Here is a 20,154-nt window from a genome sequence, read left to right as displayed (position 1 = left end):
CTCTCTCATCCTTCCCTCTTTTTGTATGAATTTGAATTTGTGTTTCCACAACTTTCTCAAATATCTTTGCAAAATGGCTCACCAATGTGATTCCCTGACAGTTTTTGCATTCTTTTCTATTCTCTTTTTTGAAGATCAGGTCAATCATTCCTTTCTTCCAGTATATTGAAGATGTCCTCTCTTTCCACACAATTTTCATCACTCAATAGAACCACTGCATCCCCCTCTCTGCTGCTGCTCTCACCATCTCTACACTCAGCTCATCCAAACCAGATCCCTTCCTTTCTTTCAAGTTTCTCATTGCATTTTCTACTTCTCACCATGCCAAGTCCTTTTGTGTTTGGAGTTCTTCTTCTTTGTCCTAAATTTCATCCTCCACGTCGCTCAACATCTGCACGTCTATTCGCCTTCACATATCTCCACAGCTGTTGTTCACCCTTATCTATGATCTATGGTGCACCACAGTTGCCCCAATGCCGGTTTAGGATATCGCCATTTTGCCCTGCATATACTTAAATCACAGCAGCGTGCGAACAGTTTAGAAAATTAGCCATTTTGGAAATGCTTCCACCCTTGGGCCAAAGGCCAATGATCATGAACTTTTGGACATCAGATAAACCATTCCATTTCTGCATTATTGTATCCCACTGATATGCTTCATATAGCCTCCACTGTTAGCGTCGCCAACTGTTTCCTGCGGGTAGTTATTGCACACTTACGTGGAACATAGGTGTTCTTCACATTTTTCTTCCAGAATAGCAATTTCTTTCTGAAGACTGAAATATTATCTGGCCGTTGCAGAAATTTTGGTCTCTTACCTTGAAGTGGTACGTTTTACGCACTGTATTTTTAAATGATGCCACAAAGATGTGACAGCTTCAGGACAAGATCACTGCCTATTAATTTCTTGGATATCAAATGTTTCTCTTGAACAAGATAAGAATACAGTTTTCTAAGTTCATATACCCTTTTCAAGATGTTCTCACATGACGGCCAGTGAGAATTAGCCTACTGTGTAACCTGATGAAATGTGTTCACAGCCCACATATTAACACGTGTTGAAAACATATTGTCTTTGAAGTGGCTGAATTTTAATCAAGTTTGACACAAGGCTTATGCCTTTTGATGCCAGTGCTTCTCGCTGAACAAAACAGAATGTCTAAATAGGATGAGGAGCCTATTTACAGATCAGAGATTGCCACCTGGTGCAACAATGTGCCATACAATGACTCCAGTCAGTACACACAACTATACAATATTCCCAATTAATGTTGTTTTTTTCCATAAAGGAATGCAGTATTTCAAAAAGATCTGTTGCTTTTGTTCCAAGAATCATTTTCCTGCAGGAAGGAAGACCTTCATTACATTTGTTGCCATGTAAAACAGCTAGTAACAAATAGTTGTGCATCAAGGTGATTGTCTATAGCTTCAGCCAACCAAGCAGTGAAATAATCTTTACCTTTGAGTTTTTCAATTAACTAATAATTAATGTCATCAGCCATATCAAGTATTCAATGACTAATTGTCACAAAGGCACACTTCCCAGTAGCATGACAGCTGACTAACCTATCATAAAACACCATGTCCAGAGCAGTTGGTAAAAAGAGGTCTTCAGCTATGGTGTAACATTTCTTGCTTTTTGGTACACAGCAGGCAACTTAATAAGATGAAAGAAGAGCCTTTGTAAAAATTATAGTTTGTTTTTTACTCAGTCATTTATTTTAACTAATGAGAAAAGTATTCTTATGGTTTTTTTGCAAGACTACCTCAATATGCTCCAAACATTTTGTTTTATTAGGAAGCGTGCTTACAGTGCTTAGGACTTTAAAACAAACAAAACACCGTGGTCGTTCTTCATTTCCAACAGTAGTATATATAAAACCGAAATTAAAGTAACTGTACAGAAAATGTATTCACAGTTGCAAATTTGTACAATCATCAGCTTTTTAAGGGAATGACAACAATGAAAATTTGTGCCAGACCAGGATTCAAATCCAAGTTTTCTGCTTTAAATGAACAGTTGCCTTAACTGCACTGGCTATTTATGCATGACTTATGGCCAGACCCAAACTTCCATATGTTGTTGTTCTTGCATCTCAACCTGCAATTGTGCACATACTATGTTATTCCTGTACAGGGGAGGATATTTTAATTAAAAGTCGTTGCCCAGTATCAGCCCTTGCTGTTAAGAAGACCGATGCAGCATTCCTGTGGTCATGCACGCCTATCCAAAGACACAGGTACCGTGGTGACTACAACCATTATGAAGTTATTTGCAACTGTGAGTACATACAATCATCAGCTGTATAAGGGAATGACAACAATGAAAATTTGTGCAGTACTCAGACTCAAACCCAGGTTTCCCACTTAACATAAGCGGTCATCTAAACTGCATTAGCTATCCATGCCCAACTAACGATCAGGTCCAAACTTTCACATATCTTTCCTGTGTCACAACCTGTACTCATACACATGTCTGAAGGAAGATTGCATCATTCTTCTTAACAGCATGGGCATTGCTATATTGTAAACTAACTGTTGTCACACTTTCTGCATTTTCATCTATTCATATCTTTTGAACAGCCTGATACATTTAAAACATCACGTTTTGTACTTATTTCCAACTGATTGTTATTGAATTAAAAAGGTTCGACTGCCATCTACGACACTGCCATAGTAACAACACTTATTTACTTACCGGCCCACTAGATATCACTACTAGCTCACATGTTGTTCCTTTACTCAGAAAGTAAATAAATGAAAATTATTATTTTTATGAAACCACGACGACGGCCCTATGTAAGGCTATGATGCCCCTGGGGGTCACCACAAACAGTTTGAAACTCTTGGTCTAATCTCTATTTCACTTATTCCAGTGAGAACATGCATCACACACACAGTGGCCTTAGTGGCCAGAAACAGTGGTCATGTGTGTGTAAGTTGTGGCTCTATGAATGTGTGTGTGTGTGTGTGTGTGTGTGTGTGTGTGTGTGTGTGATTGTTTTCTACCTTAGAAGGAGGCCTTTTGCGCAAAAGGTTAATGTATAGCAGCCTTTTTGTTGTGTCTGTCTGCAACTCAACATCTCCTCTATATGCTGAGCAGTAATCTATCCTTTCAATAATACTGTCATTTTTTTTTTAAATCAGTTTTTCATCTTGTTCTTTGTATAATCTTGTGACACATGTTCGCCACAAAATAAGCTGTTTCAAGGCAAGATCTTTGAACTGACAATCAATAAATGTAGTATTTATTTTCAACTGTATTCATTATGGTATAACAATTCTTCAAATAAGATTTCCTGCACTTCTCATGAACAACAACAGTGGTGCAGTACACCAAAACAAGATATTTACTATCCTTTCCCACCTTAATCCTCTCAATAAATGTTGGTTTGCCTTTTTTCCTTTGCTGTGTCATGTACAGACCGACCACAACACTTTCACCAGAATTAAACATTCACACATCAAGCTGACTTTTACTGATAAACATAACTGAACAATGGTGAGATGCTGATGCCTCCTCCACTGCCGTATTTGGCAGTGGTTAATAAGAGACCTGGCAGAAAGAATACGTTTTCAATAACAGAGCAACAAAATCCAGAGAGTGATTGTAGTGATAAATAATTGAAGCAGCAAGAGTGAATACTGGGAAAAAAATTGAATGTAAAGCAAAAATTTGACAGTCACAAACCATGCAATTTCCATACAACTGATAATGGTGATATTTACTAAATAATTAAGTTTTTCAGTGCTTTCTCTGACTTTCTGAAAACACATTTTAATGTACTATAACTTTTCAACTAGAAATTTTTTCATTAAATTGGCCAATTCTCAGATACTGCACATTTTATGGTGATGAAAACAAGTGTTTATCAAAAGGCAAAAAACTCAATTTCTGATGTAGCATGGAAGGCAAGAAAGTAACAATGTTTCGTGAAAGGGCATTACAGATACATTCACATTCAAATGTGGTGGTTATCTGTAGTAATGAGGATGAAATTAAATTAATCCTGTTCTAATTATTCAGTTGATCGATAATGCATGACGACTTCTGATTTCTACAAAAAATGGTTCAAATGGCTCTGAGCACTATGGGACTTGGAACATCTGAGGTCATCAGTCCCCTAGAACTTAGAACTACTTAAACCTAACTAACCTAAGAACATCACACAGATCCATGTCAGAGGCAGGATTCGAACCTGCGACCGTAGTGGTCGCGTGGTTCCAGACTGAAGCACCTAGAACTGCTCGGCCACACCGGCCGGCTTCTACCAAAAAGTACCGATTAGAGAAAGGGGGACAAAAGTGCCAATTAAATTTTTACAAGCTAGAGTTGAAATCATTAGGTCTACATGTTGGTGAAAGTTGGAAAAATTTGTGCAGTAGCCCAACCATTGCCCACCTTCATAATCTGTCATTGTTACAACATTCTTAACTTAATTTCATATTAAGTACTATTAATACATACCACATCTGAATATAACTGTTGCTATTCTGCACTTTCACTAAATCATATAATTTTTGTCTGTCATTTCTACCACAGTACCTAATGTATATAATAGAGGGAAACATTCCACGTGGGAAAAAATATATATAAAAAACAAAGATGCTGTGACTTACCAAACGAGAAAGCGCTGCTAGGTAGACAAAATAAAAAACACACAAACACACACACAAATTTCAAGCTTTCGCAACCCAAGGTTGCTTCATCAGGAGAGAGGGAAGGATAGGGAAAGACGAAAGGATGTGGGTTTTAAGGGAGAGGGTAAGGAGTCATTCCAATCCCAGGAGCGGAAAGACTTACCTTAGGGGGAAAAAAGGACAGGTATACACTCATTAACACACACATATCCATCCGCACATATACAGACACAGGCAGAACATTACGGCCACAGCCCACCTGGTGGCATTGTGGGCACCTGACACAGTAACAAAAGTACATAAGTGGATCAGACATGAACGGGTGATCATCCAAACGAAGGCTGCAAATGGGACATCCATTGACAAAATTGACTTTGACAAAGGATAGATAATTATTACACAAAGCCTGTGAACAAGTATCTCACAAATGGAGAGAGACAGAAGGGCAGTGGAACTACCACTAGGCGCTAAATAAGTGGACATCTATGACTCTTCACAGAATGTGTGATTCAGAGGCTTGTCTGTTCTGCAAAGTACGATAGATGGTGATTGTGGCATCTCTGCAAAAAGAGCACAATGCTCGTGCAAGCACAAGAGTTTCAGAACACACTGTTTATCATACATTATTGAAAATAGAGCTTCGCAGTACACCACCCGTACATGTTCGCATGTTGTCCCAATGACGTAATCAATTACAACCGCAGTGGGCACCGGACCATTAGGATTTGACAGTTGATCAATGTAAATGTGTCGGCTCTTTAGATGAATCACATTTTTGCAACACTAGGTAGATGGTTGTCTTGAAAAATGCCATCATCGAAGTGAATGGCAGCTCAAAATGTGCAGCATGCCATGGACACAGGCTGGTGGGAGCAGTATTATGCTATGGGAGAAGCTCTCCTGCACTTGCATGGGTCTTGTGGTAGCAATCGAAGACACGCTGACAGCTGCAAACCATCTGCTTCCCTTCATGCTTGATGTCTTCCCTGACAGCAACGTAATCTTTCAGTAGTATAATCATCAGTGTCTCAGAGCCAGAACCACACTACAGTCCATGCCTTGACACCATAGCATGGAATAACTGCCAAGCCAGCAGGTATCATGAAACATAGTAAAACTGCCCTCATTATCCCGTATTTAAGACATGTGGCATCCATCCATATCCATTTACATGCATACATAATAACAAAACTTCCAAACAGATTGCAATTCTAAACTACTTAACCAACAAAAATACTTTTAACAGTCACAGTTATCGATTGTTGGTTAGGTAAACATTGGGTAACATGTCACTTTATTGAAGTGGTATATTACATCACACTCTGCTCCCCTTTCCCAAATATCCACAGCTGCTACAGTTCACAGCCTATGTCTATCTGCCTGTAATGTGTCTTTGTCATATTACTTTCCACAAAGATATATGAGTTACATATTTTTTCTGCTGTAGCTACTGTTGTTCACCATTAATTTTATTGTATAACTATTTTGAAGTGTTGGATTCCATGCTACATGTAAGAAATCTTATAACATTTGTTTCATAATTGTAATGATAAATTTGAAGCATGCCTGGCTAGATATAAGAGAGAGCAATAAAAAAATATGATACATAAATAAAAAGAAAGTAGTTAGCTTACTTCATTAGTGTCCACAATCTCTCAACAAGTTCTTCCTTATCAAGCCTATGCCTATGAGCACGATCAAAGGGTGGATTCTCAGCTAACATCCTAACTAACTGATGGCGAACAGCAGGATCTGGGTCATTCTCAATCATGTCGAGAAGGAACACTAGATCTTCCCATCGTCCATCAACACGAGTGAAGTCTACCAGAGCATCCAATGCAGCTAACCTAACATCTGTAAAACAAAAGAAAAAATTTTCATTTATGTCAAGAATAACTGTTTCTGTATAATTTGGAATAATATTTATTCCACAGTTACAAAAGACTACACAAAATACCAGCCTTTTATTTTGTTGGCCATTGTCTGATTTCACACATGATAAAGATTATCACAAGCCGATATAATATAATGGGTTCTATTACTCAAATATTCATCAAACCAATCACATATTTGTGAAGATGCTCCATATGATCATATCTTGATTACAACTTGAGAAAGTGGTACAGTGTTGAACACCTTTTGTAAGATGATAAAGTACCTGTTCAGCTGACTTTACTTTGTCAGCCATGTTGCGTATGAATAATGCAAGCTGTTTTTCACAGAAGTGGCTTTTCCTAAATCTGTTCTGATTCCTTGAGAGAAGTTTGTTTTTCTCCCCATGAACTTCATAATGGTTAAGCTTAGAATATGCTCTAGTATCCTACAACAGATGGTCTGTAATTCTGTGAATCCAGTCCTTATCCTTACTGAAACAGGAGTAACCTGAACTCTCCTCCAGTCACAATGGGCTATTTGCTGTGCAAGTGATTCTCAATAAAAATGAACTACGAAAGGAGCTAATTATACAGCACATTTGATGTAAAATTCAACTGGAATTCTGTCAAGGCTTTTTCACTGTAAGTAGACTTTTGTTTCTCAACGTCGGGAGTGGTAACATCAGTATCTCCTATTTGTGAGTCTATGGTACTGCAGCACGCTCTTGGGTGAATATATTTCTAAATGCAGAATTTAACAGTCCAGCTTTCTGTCTGCTGTCTTCAGTTTAAAGACAGCACTGACCCATAACAGACTGAGTGGAGGTATGAAATTGTTCATTAGCTTTGTACAGATAATCAAATAAAGTTTTGCATCACCTTGGTTACAAGAGTTCCGGAACCTGTACAGAAAATTGGAATAGAGATCAACATAAACATCATTTCCACCATTTTTCTTGCTCTTGAAAATCACACACGGCATGTTGTACCACCATACAGGGTGACCTTCAGAGGTGGTGGTCCAGATTGTTGTACACACCGGTACCTCTAATACCCAGTAGCATGTCCCCTTGCACTGATGCATGCCTGTATTTGTCGTGGCATAATATCCACAAGTTCATCAAGGCACTGTTGGTCCAGATTGTCCCACTCCTCAACGGCGATTCGGCGTAGATCCCTCAGAGGAGTTGGTGGGTCACATCGTCCATAAACACCCCTTTCCAATCAATCCCTGGCATGTTCGATAGGGTTTGTGTCTGGAGATCAGGCTGGCCACCCCAGTTGAGCAATGTCGTTATCCTGAAGGAAGTCATTCAGAAAATGTGCACAATGGGGGCACGAACTGTCGTCCATGAAGACAGATGCCTCGCCAATATGCTGCTGATACAGTTGCACTATCGGTTGGAGGATGGCACTCACATATCGCACAGCCATTACAGTGCCTTCCACGACCACCAGCGGTATACGTCAGCCCCGCATAATGCCACCCCAAAGCAGCAGTGAACCTCCACCTGGCTACACTGGCTGGATAGTGTGTCTAAGGTGTTCAGCCTGCCCGGGTTCCCTCCAAACACATCTCCGACGATTGTCTGGTTGAAGGCATATGCGACACTCATCGCTGAAGAGAAAGTGATACCTGTCCTGAGCGGTCCCTTCGGCATGTTGTAGGGCCCATCTGTACGGCGCTGTATGGTGTCATGGTTGCAAAGGTGGACCTCGCCATGGATGTCGGGAGTGAAGCTGTGCATCATGCAGCCTATTGCGCACAATTTGAGTCATAACACGACATCCTGTGGCTGCACGAAAAGCATTATTCAACATGGCAGCATTGCTGTCAGAGTTCCTCCGAGCCTTAATCTGTAGGTAGCTGTCATCCACTGCAGTAGTAGCCCTTGGGCAGCCTGAGTGACAGTTCCTGTCTCTCTGTACCTCCTCCATGTCCAAACAACATCGCTTTGGTTCACTCCAAGACTCCTGGACATTTCCCTTGTTGAGAGCCCCTCCTGGTACAAAGTAACAATGCAGGCACGATCAAACTGCAGTATTGACCGTCTGGGCATGGTTGAACTACAGACAACATGTGCCGTTCTCCTCCTTCCTGGTGGAATGACTGGAACTGACCCCCTCTGTCTAATAGGCACTGCTCATGTATGGTTGTTTACATCTTTGGGCGGGTTTAGTGACATCTCTGAACAGTTAAAGGGACTGTGTCTATGATGCAATATCCACAGTCAGCGTCATCTTCAGGAGTTCTGGGAACCAGGGTGATGCAAAACTTTTTTTGATGTATCTATATGACCAGGACTTCCTAGGATTTTCTGATCAATCTTTCACTAGGATTTGACTGTGAAAACTAATGTAGGCTTTAAGCAGGGTCCTGTCTATGCATATAGAAGTTGCTATCAAATTTTCTGTATCAGTTTTCCTGCAATCTGCTTTTTAATGTGGCTGTAGTAGTCTCTGTTTTATCAACCTTCTTTGAGTGATACCATTACCACTGGACTAGTAGAAAATGCGACACCCCTAGAACAGTGGAAAAGTGTCATTTAATCACTAATGGAACCTGCATTAGAAATCCACAACATCGTCAAAGTAAGACCTTTATTTTTCCATTTACTTGTATGTCATCTGCATGTTTCAATCAAAGCATTACCTCAGAGTTCTAACAATTTTAGATTACAGTTTTGGATACAAAAATAGCATTTCTACCAATATTTGTGACCTACTTCTAAAGTTTCTAACATTTCTTCATTACTTCAGTTGTTCATTTCCAAACACTGAAATCACACTTGTGCAAATTATTGGTGTTTTCTGTACAATTTTTCTGCATGTGACTTTTTCCATTACAGACAGATGTCATTGATCTTGTTTCCTTAGCACATACAAATTTGACACTTCTTTTGCTGTTTTCATATGTCCAGTCGTACAGCTGCTTCTTTGTTTGATTGGTTTTCTTGTTCCTGTCCCACCCTATGTTGTTTCCCGTTCACGAGTTAATTCAGTAGCTGGAAAATGAATGCTTTTCTCTTCAGATTATTTTTGGTTATTTGACTGTAGATGATCCCACATTTATTGTTGCCATGTCTAGAATACTGTATATAAGACATGCATCAGCCATCTTTTGCAAGCAACCATAGTTGAATATTTATGAACCATTTGATCAACAACATGCACACCACAATTTGTGGCGTTATAGAAGGTAACAATTTTTGTTTCTTCTTTCCTTCTCCATTCATTGGTACTTGAAAAGGCAGTGTGCTGAGAATAACATTCTTATTCCTCATCCCCGGTACACTGTTAGGGTGCACTCTGGCTCATCAGATTGTGGAAAATAAATCAGAACTGTTCTTCGTGCAGTTGGAGATTTCTTGGTGACTCTGGTACATCGTTTCCACTAACAACATTTTCTTCTGTTGACTTTTCTTGGTAAGCTGGAGGGATGTAAAAAAGTTGTCTGTGTATGCAGTAAGGAGAATTTATCGTTTTCTTTCACATAATATGATATCAAATGTACAGTTCGATTTTAGAAGTGGTTTAACAGCTGAAAATGCTATATTCTCTTTTCTCTGTGAGGTATTGGATTGATTAAACTAAAGGTTTTGAATGCTATGCACCTTTTTTTTTTTATTTAACTAAGGCGTTTGATTGTGTTGATCACAAAATATTTCCCCAGAAGTTGGACGATTAGGGAATACAGGGAGTAGGACACAATTGGTTCACCTCTTACTTTAACAACACACGGCAGAAGGTCATGAACTTCAGTGATGAGAATGGCAACAATGTAGAGTCTGAGTGGGGCACAGCTGAATGGGGAGGGGAGGGGGGGGGGGGGTGGATGTTCCCAATGTATCAGTGCTGGGGCCACTCCTGATCCTTATTTATATAAATGATATGCCCTCTAGTATTATAGGTGATTCTAAAATATTTATGTTTGCTGGGTACTATTTCAAATAGTGCAGTTCATGACATAAGTTCATAGCTTGTAGAAAATAAACTAATGCTAAATCACAGAAAGACTCAGTTTTTACAGTTTCTGACCCACAATTCAACAAAACCCAACATTCTAATGTCACAGAATGGACAGATGAGTAATGAAACTGAGCAGTAAAAATTTCTAGGTGCTCGGATAGATAGTAAACTGCTGTGGAAAGCCCACATTCAGGATCTTGTTCAAAGACTTAATGTTGCCATTTTTACTATTTGAATGGTAGGTGAAGTAAGTGACAGTTTGACACAAAAAGTAGTCTACTTTGCTTATTTTCATTCACTTATGATGTATGGTATTATATTTTGGGGTAACACTTCCCATTCTAAAGGATATTTTTGGCTCAGAAACAGGTGGTTCGTGCAATAAGTGGTGTAAGTTCGCGAACCTCTTGTCGACCCCCGTTCATTTGTCTTGGTATTTGACATTGGCCTCTCAACATTTATATATTTTACTGTCGTTTCTTGTTAACAATATCAGCTTATTACAAAGAAATAGCAGCTTTCACTCGGTCAATACTAGGCAGAAATCCACTTTGCATTTGGAGCGCATTTCCTTGACTCTTGCGTAGAAAGATGTGCAGTATACTGCTGCATCCATTTTCAATAAATTACTGCAAGAATTCAAAAATCTTAGTCGTAATCCACGCATTTTCAAATCGAAACTGAAGAGTTTCCTCTTGGATCACTCCTTCTACTCCGCAGAGGAGTTCCTCGGAAAGTTAAGCTTATGATTCATTGTATTTACATAAACTTATGGCTTGTCTTTTTTTTGGGTTCATAAACATTTTATTTTATCTGTTATTATTTTACATTGTAATTTCATGTGCTGACATGTTCCATGACCTCAGAGATTTGCTCCTCTATTTGGTCACACACCCTTATCTCATATTTCAGAAATAAAAGTGAAGGGATGTTTTGAGTTCAGGATGATTTCTCATCAAAGAGTAGGAATCTGACAAGTTCACAGACTCTCTCTCTATTTTATGACATATGGTATTATATTTTGGGGTAACTCTTCCCATTCTCAAAGGATATTTTTGGCTCAGAAATAAGTGGTATAAGTTCGCGAACCTCTTGTCGCCCCCTGTTCATTTGAGTATGTTCTTTTACACAAAACTGTTGAAAACGAAATAAATAAGTTGTGTTACAATCTAAAAATTGAAGCGGACATGTCATACATTAGAAATTAATATGTACTTTTACAGAGATGCATACAAAATTAAAATTAAACTGTCATTTTACACTCTAATAACTTGAATTTGTAGCAGATAAAAAAAACACATTCGGTATTAATACGTGAATCTATAGGAAAGCATAAGAAATGAAAATGAAATGGAGATTTCGGTGCGTGAACTAATAACTAAATACAGACGAACAACACAGAAATGGATTTGCTATTACATAATCTTACATACTAGGGTGGAAAAATCAAATTTGTTTTATAATCTAATAGTTAACGTGTAAAGCATTTGCATCTGTGTAGCTAGATGCTGCATAATAAGTGTACACAATTCCTTTAATCCATGTAAGGGCTGAGCAGTTTTGTACTGCAGCTACTGCTCTCACTATAGCTCTTTCTAAAGGTATTAGCAAAGCTTTTACATATTTATCAACAGAACTGAACTACGTTATTTATTAACACTTTTTCATGTGAGCGTACTCTCCGATAATGTATATTTCCGTGATAACTATACATTTCAGCAGACGCCCAGAATACACATCAGTTGTAATATACTACAGTATCAGTTTGACTTGACTGTAGAGAGCCGAGCGGCCTGAGTCATTTGGGTATTGTTCAGTATTGTTGGGTGCCTTCGGTCACGTCTGCATGTAAACGAAGTTTATCCCCACATTCTGTCATCGGCAATTGTAAAATAAACAGGTAATACATAGTTTGTAAATCCAATAAACGTGCTCTAAGTTATAACAAAAATCACATTATAATCTTAAATTTTTAAAACAAATATGAATAAATAAACAAACTCACCAGTCAGCAAAGTTTGTGTCTGGCTTTAACGGCAGAAAATTCATTGATCATATCTTCATAGTTCAGGCAGTTATCAGTTAGGAGGTCGGCTTCAATGAGAAGAGTCGACAAGGCGTTCAATCTCTTCTCAGACACCGTAGAATGTAGGTATGATTTCATTCTTTTAAGACCCGAAAATGAGCATTCTGGTGAACAATTTGTAAGTGCCATACATAGAAATATTCTAAGAGCAATGTCAACATTCAGAAACACCAACTGTAACCTCCCTTTTTGTAAAAATTTACTCTTTTGACTGATGTATCAATAATATCACAAGATTTCAAAAGTACCGCAAAATGTACACTTTCACTAGGGAAGGAAGGCTCTAAATCTGTGTCATATAACACCTGGAGTTTGTTGCACATTCAGCAATATTGTCAGGTGAACTGTTCTTAAGGTTACCAAAAACTGTGAAGGAGTCCAACAGTGTTCTATATCTTTCCTTCCTCTTCACTAATTCAGCATACAAGTTGTCAAGTACTGGGAGAAATGTTTCGACTCTAAATTTTTCCCTTCCAGTCAGAAAAACTCTTCTTCATTGTCATGAAGTTTGCATTTTCGTGATCTTTTATAGGTGCATCCATAGTCTATATCAGCCAAAATCTCCATGGATTTATTTTCATAATAGTCAAACATGCCACTAATAGATGCAGTACATCCTACAAGTGATTCATATAATTCATGCACTATTTTGGTATCAATATTTACACTTTGCAATTTCAGATTTACGCTATTAAATCTCTGGACTATGTCCTTCCACACTGTCATCATGAATACTGTTTCTAGACTGCTGAGTTGATTCAATAAAGCTGAATCCTCATTTCGCACAATTGGTTTTTCAAGTGTATTACTAGCAATATGTATGAGGGCATTGATAACACCCTCCCAGTGTTCATATAGACTTACACACGTTTCCTCTCTTGCTGACGAATGTGTTTTTTATAAACTTTTTACCGTTTTGCTTCCTGGTTTGATGAAAGAAAGAAGTTTATCCCAGCGTTGTGTAGAAGCCGAGGAAAAATTATAAAGGTTTTGCAACTACATTGAAAAATGAACATGCTTCCTGACAACAGCTTTCAGCACTAGTGCCGACTAAATTCAAAGAATGTGCATTTTCGTAAAGAAAATGGGAGTCCCTTTTTGGGCTTCTGTTTCCCACGTTGCCGGAATTTTAGCCAGGACGCAAATATGTTCTGAATATTCTTGATATTGCCTTTCTAATTTAAAAAGCAAATAACTTTTGCAGTTTCTTGCAGTGAGGTGCGCTGGATCAACTCTTATACCACTTATTCTTATAACATTTTAGAGGTTTCTGTGGGCAGAGAAGACAGACTACAAAGTTTATGTAGTCTTGTTGGCAGTTGATGCAATATGTTCTCATTTGTGTGAACACTGCTGTTATGTCTACATGCAAATGCACCTTTTGTTCCAACATAAAATAAAAATAACCTTTCCTTCAAGAAAAAAAGCTTAGTTTAGAAGTTTAATATAAAATTTGCAATGCCATGTACTATTTGATTGCACAGAGTGGGAACTTCAATATCGTGCAGGCTGCATCACAGTAAATGAGACAAACAAAAGTTGGTTTCTTCTTCTTTTTTCACCGAAACAAGTAACTAAGTAAATAAATAAATAAATTTTTAAACTGTTGTGAAGTGTATTTCACACATTATTAGATTTTCTGCTTATGTTCTTTTCGTACAAACATGTATTTAAAAATGTAAAACATTCCCAGTATCAACATGTTTTGTTAAACAGGTGTATTAAATCAAAGCTCAGATATTGAAGACCACAGAGCTTTCAAATTAATTACAGTAATGGAGGGTTGACATAATTCCTACAAGAAATTTAAGTAAAATCTGGTTTTACATACTGAGGCCCACACGTTTCAGTATTCAAGAAACTCCTGATTAGTTTATCACAGCTTTTGAGGGGTCCTGGTATTTTCACAGGGAAAATATGGTAGGGTTAAGCAGAAGCCGACATTCTCAAAATAATAATGTTTGAAACATTGTATTTTAGATTGCTGTCCTGACAGCTTACTTCAAAATATTTTGAACAATCATGAAGATAACACCAGACAGAAACCCAATCTTAAAATTCCATTCAGTCACCAAGTAAACTAGGTATATTTCCAAGCTTGTATTGTCGAATTTTGTTCATAAGATTTATTGAAACTAGCAAGTTATTCAACAATATTAAAAATTTTTGTCGTTTGTAAGCACACTTATTTTAAAGCATAAAAGGTTAAAATGAGTACGGAGCTCAAAATGCTGCCCCCTTAAGGTGCCGTCCCTGGGACCGTGCCTAGTGGGCGTACATATAAATCTGCCACTGCTAACAACATACCTTTAGCACAAAAACCACCTCTGGCTTACATGATGCCAATCGCTATCTCCAATTCCTCCGATGATAAGTGATACTTTTTATTTCATTATGAGCATTTGATTCTGTCTGTTTCTTTATGATACAAAGCATTGGTTCATCAAAAAGAAGTTGGAAAATACTCATGATGGAATCATCCATGCAGTGGAAGACATATGCAGTGAGCCATCCTCTTTCCTTCAAAAAATTCAAAGCAGCCCTTTTCCAGGCAATGGTATGTTAGCAACCTTCACCTCGATTCCATCTCTCTGCCATGTTCACTGCTACACAAGTTGATGCCTGAGAATGTTCTGGAAAGAACTGAGATGGGGAGACACCTACTGATGGTATATCTTCTCCTTAGTCTTGCTACTTTCATCATCAATTGATTCTGGCAGATAATCACCACCTGAATCTAGCAACACACTTTTTGATTCAATATCCAAGTTCTTTGGAATGCACTGACGAAACATGATTGAAAATGTCTGTTACAGGCCAAAAAACACTATCTAACCAATGAGGAGAGAAACTACAGGAACATATTAGAAACAATTGAAAAGCTACATCACAATGTCCAGCACAGAACTTTTCCGACAATCTAACATCATTCAGGACAACAACTAATGATCAAAGCAAAATGCAATGCAAGAACCTTTGGAATTATGAGAACTAAATTATTCTAAACAGGAGTTGCACCAGAGGTGAACTGACCCCTCATGCTGTTCTAGACATTCTTCATGAAATTTCCATGAAATCAAGATATTTCAGCAAATTTTAGTACACTATTGTCAAAAGCAGGAGAAATGAGGAAAAGTCATGATGTCTGCTGGAAAAAAATGTTAAAAAATAATTCATTGTTGTGGAAATAAAAGTTGAAAGATGTCTTTTGGCCTTTTCACTGTTCTGATGTTAAACCAATGTGGTTTTTTCCATTTTTTATTACTTTACTTTTACATACTTATCATGGCCACAGTTTCTACACATTTATTCTGCATTTGGAAAATCCAGGATAGAATAATGACAATATTATGAAAAGGACGGATTGCTGTTTACTATATAGAAGAGATGCTGAATCACAGGCAGGTGCAACAAAAAGACTGCTATACAGTTAGGTTTTAGGTCAGAAGGCCATCTTCTCAATTAGAAACACACATTCACACAACCACAACTCACACATACATGACAACTGTCTCTGGTCACTGAGGCTGGACCAGTCGCCCTAGAGACAATGGTCATATGTGTATGAGTTGTGCTTATGTGAATGTGATCCCTTGCTCATCTTCTATAATAAATATCTGTTCCTTTATGTACACTGTCCTTTTGTTACTCTTAATTATTTTTAATTTTTTTTTGTGGTACTTACCAATAAACTGACCATATGCAGCATAGCTTCGAAAGAGTGAGGGATTACTGGGCAGATGTCCAAATTTTTGCAGTTTTCTAATAGCACGAAGGCAGGCAACTGTCACAGTATATTTATAACATGGCAGAAGTTTCTCAAGATTCAAACATCTTGTAACCTCCTCCAAAACAAGTTTAGTATCTGAAGAAAGTGAATCAGCTGTAATTGGAGCTCTGTAAAAATATTTATAAGATTTTAGTGCAACTATGGTGCAGACCTGAATTCTAAAACTACACTTAAATATGGTAAAATCAGTAATGAGTATGATTAATGAAGTCTTATTCCAAAGTATGTAAAGAGCAACTACTACAAATGGACATGTGTATATCCTATCAGATCTCCTTCACACATAAGACAAGTCAAGGGTGAAGGGTGAGATGCTTCATGAAAGGAAAAAAAACGGTAAGGAAGAAATTGGAAACATGAACATCAGGAGAGAAAGAGTCCACCCCCTGTAGCTGAGTGGTCAGCATGACAGAATGTCAATCCTAAGGGCCTGGATTCGATTCCCAGCTCGGTCAGAGATTTTCTCCACTCAGGGACTGGGTGTTGTGTTGTCCTAATCAACATCATTTCATCCCCATCAACGCGCAAGTCACCAAAGTGGCATCAAATCAAAAGACTTGCACCTGGCGAACGGTCTACCCAATGGGAGGCCCTAGTCACACAGCGACAGGAGAGAAATAGGTTTTTACAAGCTGCAGAACATAATGGAATATTCGATATGCTGAAATGCCATATCATTGCCCATTACTATAAGATATTAACTGTACTGTGTATTGTTTGGTATATTGTGATATTTCAACTACTAGCCTGTGTATTTTTCACAAAAATATACTTAATCTACTGTTGCTATCTATATGCTTCTGTAGCCAGTGCTTACCAAAGGAGGAAATTGAAAAGGTTAAGGTTTAACATGTCCTTAATGATGAGGTCATTAAAGATGAAACACAGGCTTAAATTGGGGAAGGATGGTGAAGGAAATTTGCTGCCTCCTTTCCAAAGAAACCTTCTTGACATTTGCCTAAGGTAATTTATGCCTAAAGTAATTTAAGAAACCATAGAAAATCTAAATCTGGATGGTCAGAGAGGGATCTGCACTGCCTTCCTCCATCATCACTGCGTAACCTTGCCTGATCTATGATCTGGAGATGAAATGTGCTTTTTGTTGTGTCCTCCTCTCACTGTACAATTTCCCATCTAGTGGTAAAAAAAACTTAATTCCAAAATACTGAGAAAACATTGTAAATTATAATTAAACTGTACCACTTCTCTGTTGTTTCAGTACACTAAAATAAAATTTAAGTGAATATTGGTTGATAAAAACTTATCGTGTGATCAACAAAATGGTAGGGTCATCTTGTTGAAATGTTCCAATGAGTTTCATGCCCATCAGATTCAGTCAAAATGCCAAGATGCTGTGTTCTGCATATCTATACAGCAAGTGGACCACTAACATCTCCTGTGAGCAGGCCTACCACACCTCTCTAGAAGCAGGTGCAGCACTGGGAATGGGGGGACACAGCATGACTGGCGGTGGAGGAACGCGGTGTAGCCCTTGTGCAGGTGTTGGACCCTGGTGTCTGTCCATTCTGTCCGCAGACACTCTGCGGCTTTCAGAATGGAGCATTCCTGTTGTACTTTCATAATTGCAGAACCCCATGTTGTGCTGAGTTGAAATCCACTATTCCAGTTTATTAGGTTGTTGTACAGACATATTTCTACTGCCTCTTTGACAAATGAGCCTTGGAACTCACTGGCTCTGCATAGCTTCTTCATTTGTTCAAAATCACCAGTGTGTTCCTCGTTGATGCTATGAATGTGTTTCTGAGGCATTCTGTATGGAGCTGTGATACACATCGGTGTGTCTGCCCAATCTACTGCATCCCACCTTTGTGTTCAATACTATAAATAACCAGCTGGTCTTTGGTCAAGCCAAGTGTATCCTTAATTTTCTGCATTGCATGCAAAACGGTCGTTATTTGATGTTTCTCCATTATTCTCACGATATTGGCTACTGGCAGCCCTGCATATGACAGGAATGCCATACATTTGGGTTCTTCTTCTTCTTCTTCTTCTTCTTCCAGTTGTCCTCCCTCCTCTTATGCTTTTCAGACTGCTTCTGACTACCCCATTTATACAAACTTGCCTGGTGATTTGACAGAGGGATCTGTATTAGGACGTGTAGCCCATTTCCTTGCAGTAAAGGAGTGATAAAAGGAATCACGATATGTGGGCCAGAGCATCTAATTTGTGTGTGTGTGTGTGTGTGTGTGTGTGTGTGTGTGTGTGTGTGTGTGTCCATATACTGTACTATGAAAACTAGCCACGACATTATATTGTTTAATAAACGCTATTTCGGCTGCAGTATCTAGCAACTGGCATTACTGAACCTTTCGTCAAGGAAGAAAAGAACTGTTACTACTGATCCAAATTAATGGTTTTCATTCAATGTACCACTATTCTACAAGTGTTGGCAGATCCATTAGACAGGTTGTGACTAGTGCAAGGAACAGCCCAACTACACTTAGTCATTTTCACACTTCTTGATAAATACTTAGGCATCTGCATCACTCGTTTTGGGCGCACACATATTTCAGTAACATTTCTCCAATACTGGATGAGCTGACCAAAAAGATAAATGTGTCAATTTCTGTTGACATATTACAGGGAGTAATGGCTTGTTTCAATCTTTGGTTGCAACACCACAGTAATGTAAATAGTCTATTACTTGGATTTGTTTCAATGTAAATCGGACAGCAGTATGCATGAAACAGGAACATCATTCTTTGTAATCTCTTTTCTCATTCTCTGTATGTCAATGGTATCATAGAGTGTCACAAGATAGTGAACTTTAAAAGTACCTGTAAAACTTTTGAGTTTGATTTTTACAGCCTTCTGCATAAAGATACACTCAACTTCCATCATTTAATATCCTCATATTATTCTGAAGTTTCGGAAACAAGCTATACCAAAAATTACATGTTGAGGACTATTCAAATGGAATTAATTTTAACAGTTTCATGGTGATACAAATTTCTTGTAAAAAAGAACAAAAGCACATAAATCACACTTTTTCTAACCTAGATGCACTCAGCAAAATGTTTCTTAACCAATTACTAGCTACAGGGCGTTACAAAAAGGTACGGCCAAACCTTCAGGAAACATTCCTCACACACAAAGAATGAAAATATGTTATGAGGACATGTGTCCGGAAACACTTACTTTCCATGTTAGAGCTCATTTTATTACTTCTCTTCATATCACATTAATCATGGAATGGAAACACACAGCAACAGAACGTACCAGCGTGACTTCAAACACTTTGTTACAGGAAATGTTCAAAATGTCCTCCGTTAGTGAGGATACATGCATCCACACTCCGTCGCATGGAATCCCTGATGCACTGATGCAGCCCTGGATAATGGCGTATTGTATCACAGCCGTCCACAATACGAGCACAAAGAGCCTCTACATTTGGTACCGGGGTTGCGTAGACAAGAGCTTTCAAATGCCCCCATAAATGAATGTCATGAGGGTTGAGGTCAGGAGAGCGTGGAGGCCATGGAATTGGTCCGCCTCTACCAATCCATCGGTCACTGAATCTGTTGTTGAGAAGCGTATGAACACTTCGACTGAAATGTGCAGGAGCACCATCGTGCATGAACCACATGTTGTGCCGTACTTGTAAAGGCACATGTTCTAGCAGCACAGGTAGAGTATCCTGTATGAAATCATGATAATGTGCTCCATTGAGCGTAGGTGGACGAAACTAAAATGAGCTCTAACATGGAAATTAAGCGTTTCCGGACACATGTCCACATAACATCTTTTCTTTATTTCTGTGTGAGGAATGTTTC

At 38.4% G+C, this 20,154-nt stretch overlaps 1 protein-coding gene across 1 annotated transcript in view; it reads right to left on the bottom strand.

Moving 5' to 3' along the window:
* Positions 1 to 20,154, bottom strand: part of LOC126485348 (transcription initiation factor TFIID subunit 2) — a 114,263-nt gene that overhangs the window by 33,594 nt on the left and 60,515 nt on the right. Inside the window, exons 14-15 of the mRNA XM_050108866.1 lie at positions 16,256 to 16,467; positions 6,276 to 6,495 (exon numbers count right to left, since the gene is read on the bottom strand). Coding sequence (XP_049964823.1) covers positions 6,276 to 6,495; positions 16,256 to 16,467 — 432 coding nt within the window. The remainder of the gene's footprint in view (positions 1 to 6,275; positions 6,496 to 16,255; positions 16,468 to 20,154) is intronic.

This window comes from Schistocerca serialis, chromosome 1 (assembly GCF_023864345.2).
Source record: "Schistocerca serialis cubense isolate TAMUIC-IGC-003099 chromosome 1, iqSchSeri2.2, whole genome shotgun sequence".
NCBI classification, from domain to species: domain Eukaryota; kingdom Metazoa; phylum Arthropoda; class Insecta; order Orthoptera; family Acrididae; genus Schistocerca; species Schistocerca serialis.
The sequence above is the reverse complement of the archived record's forward strand: the minus strand, read 5'-3'. Positions and strand labels throughout refer to the sequence as shown.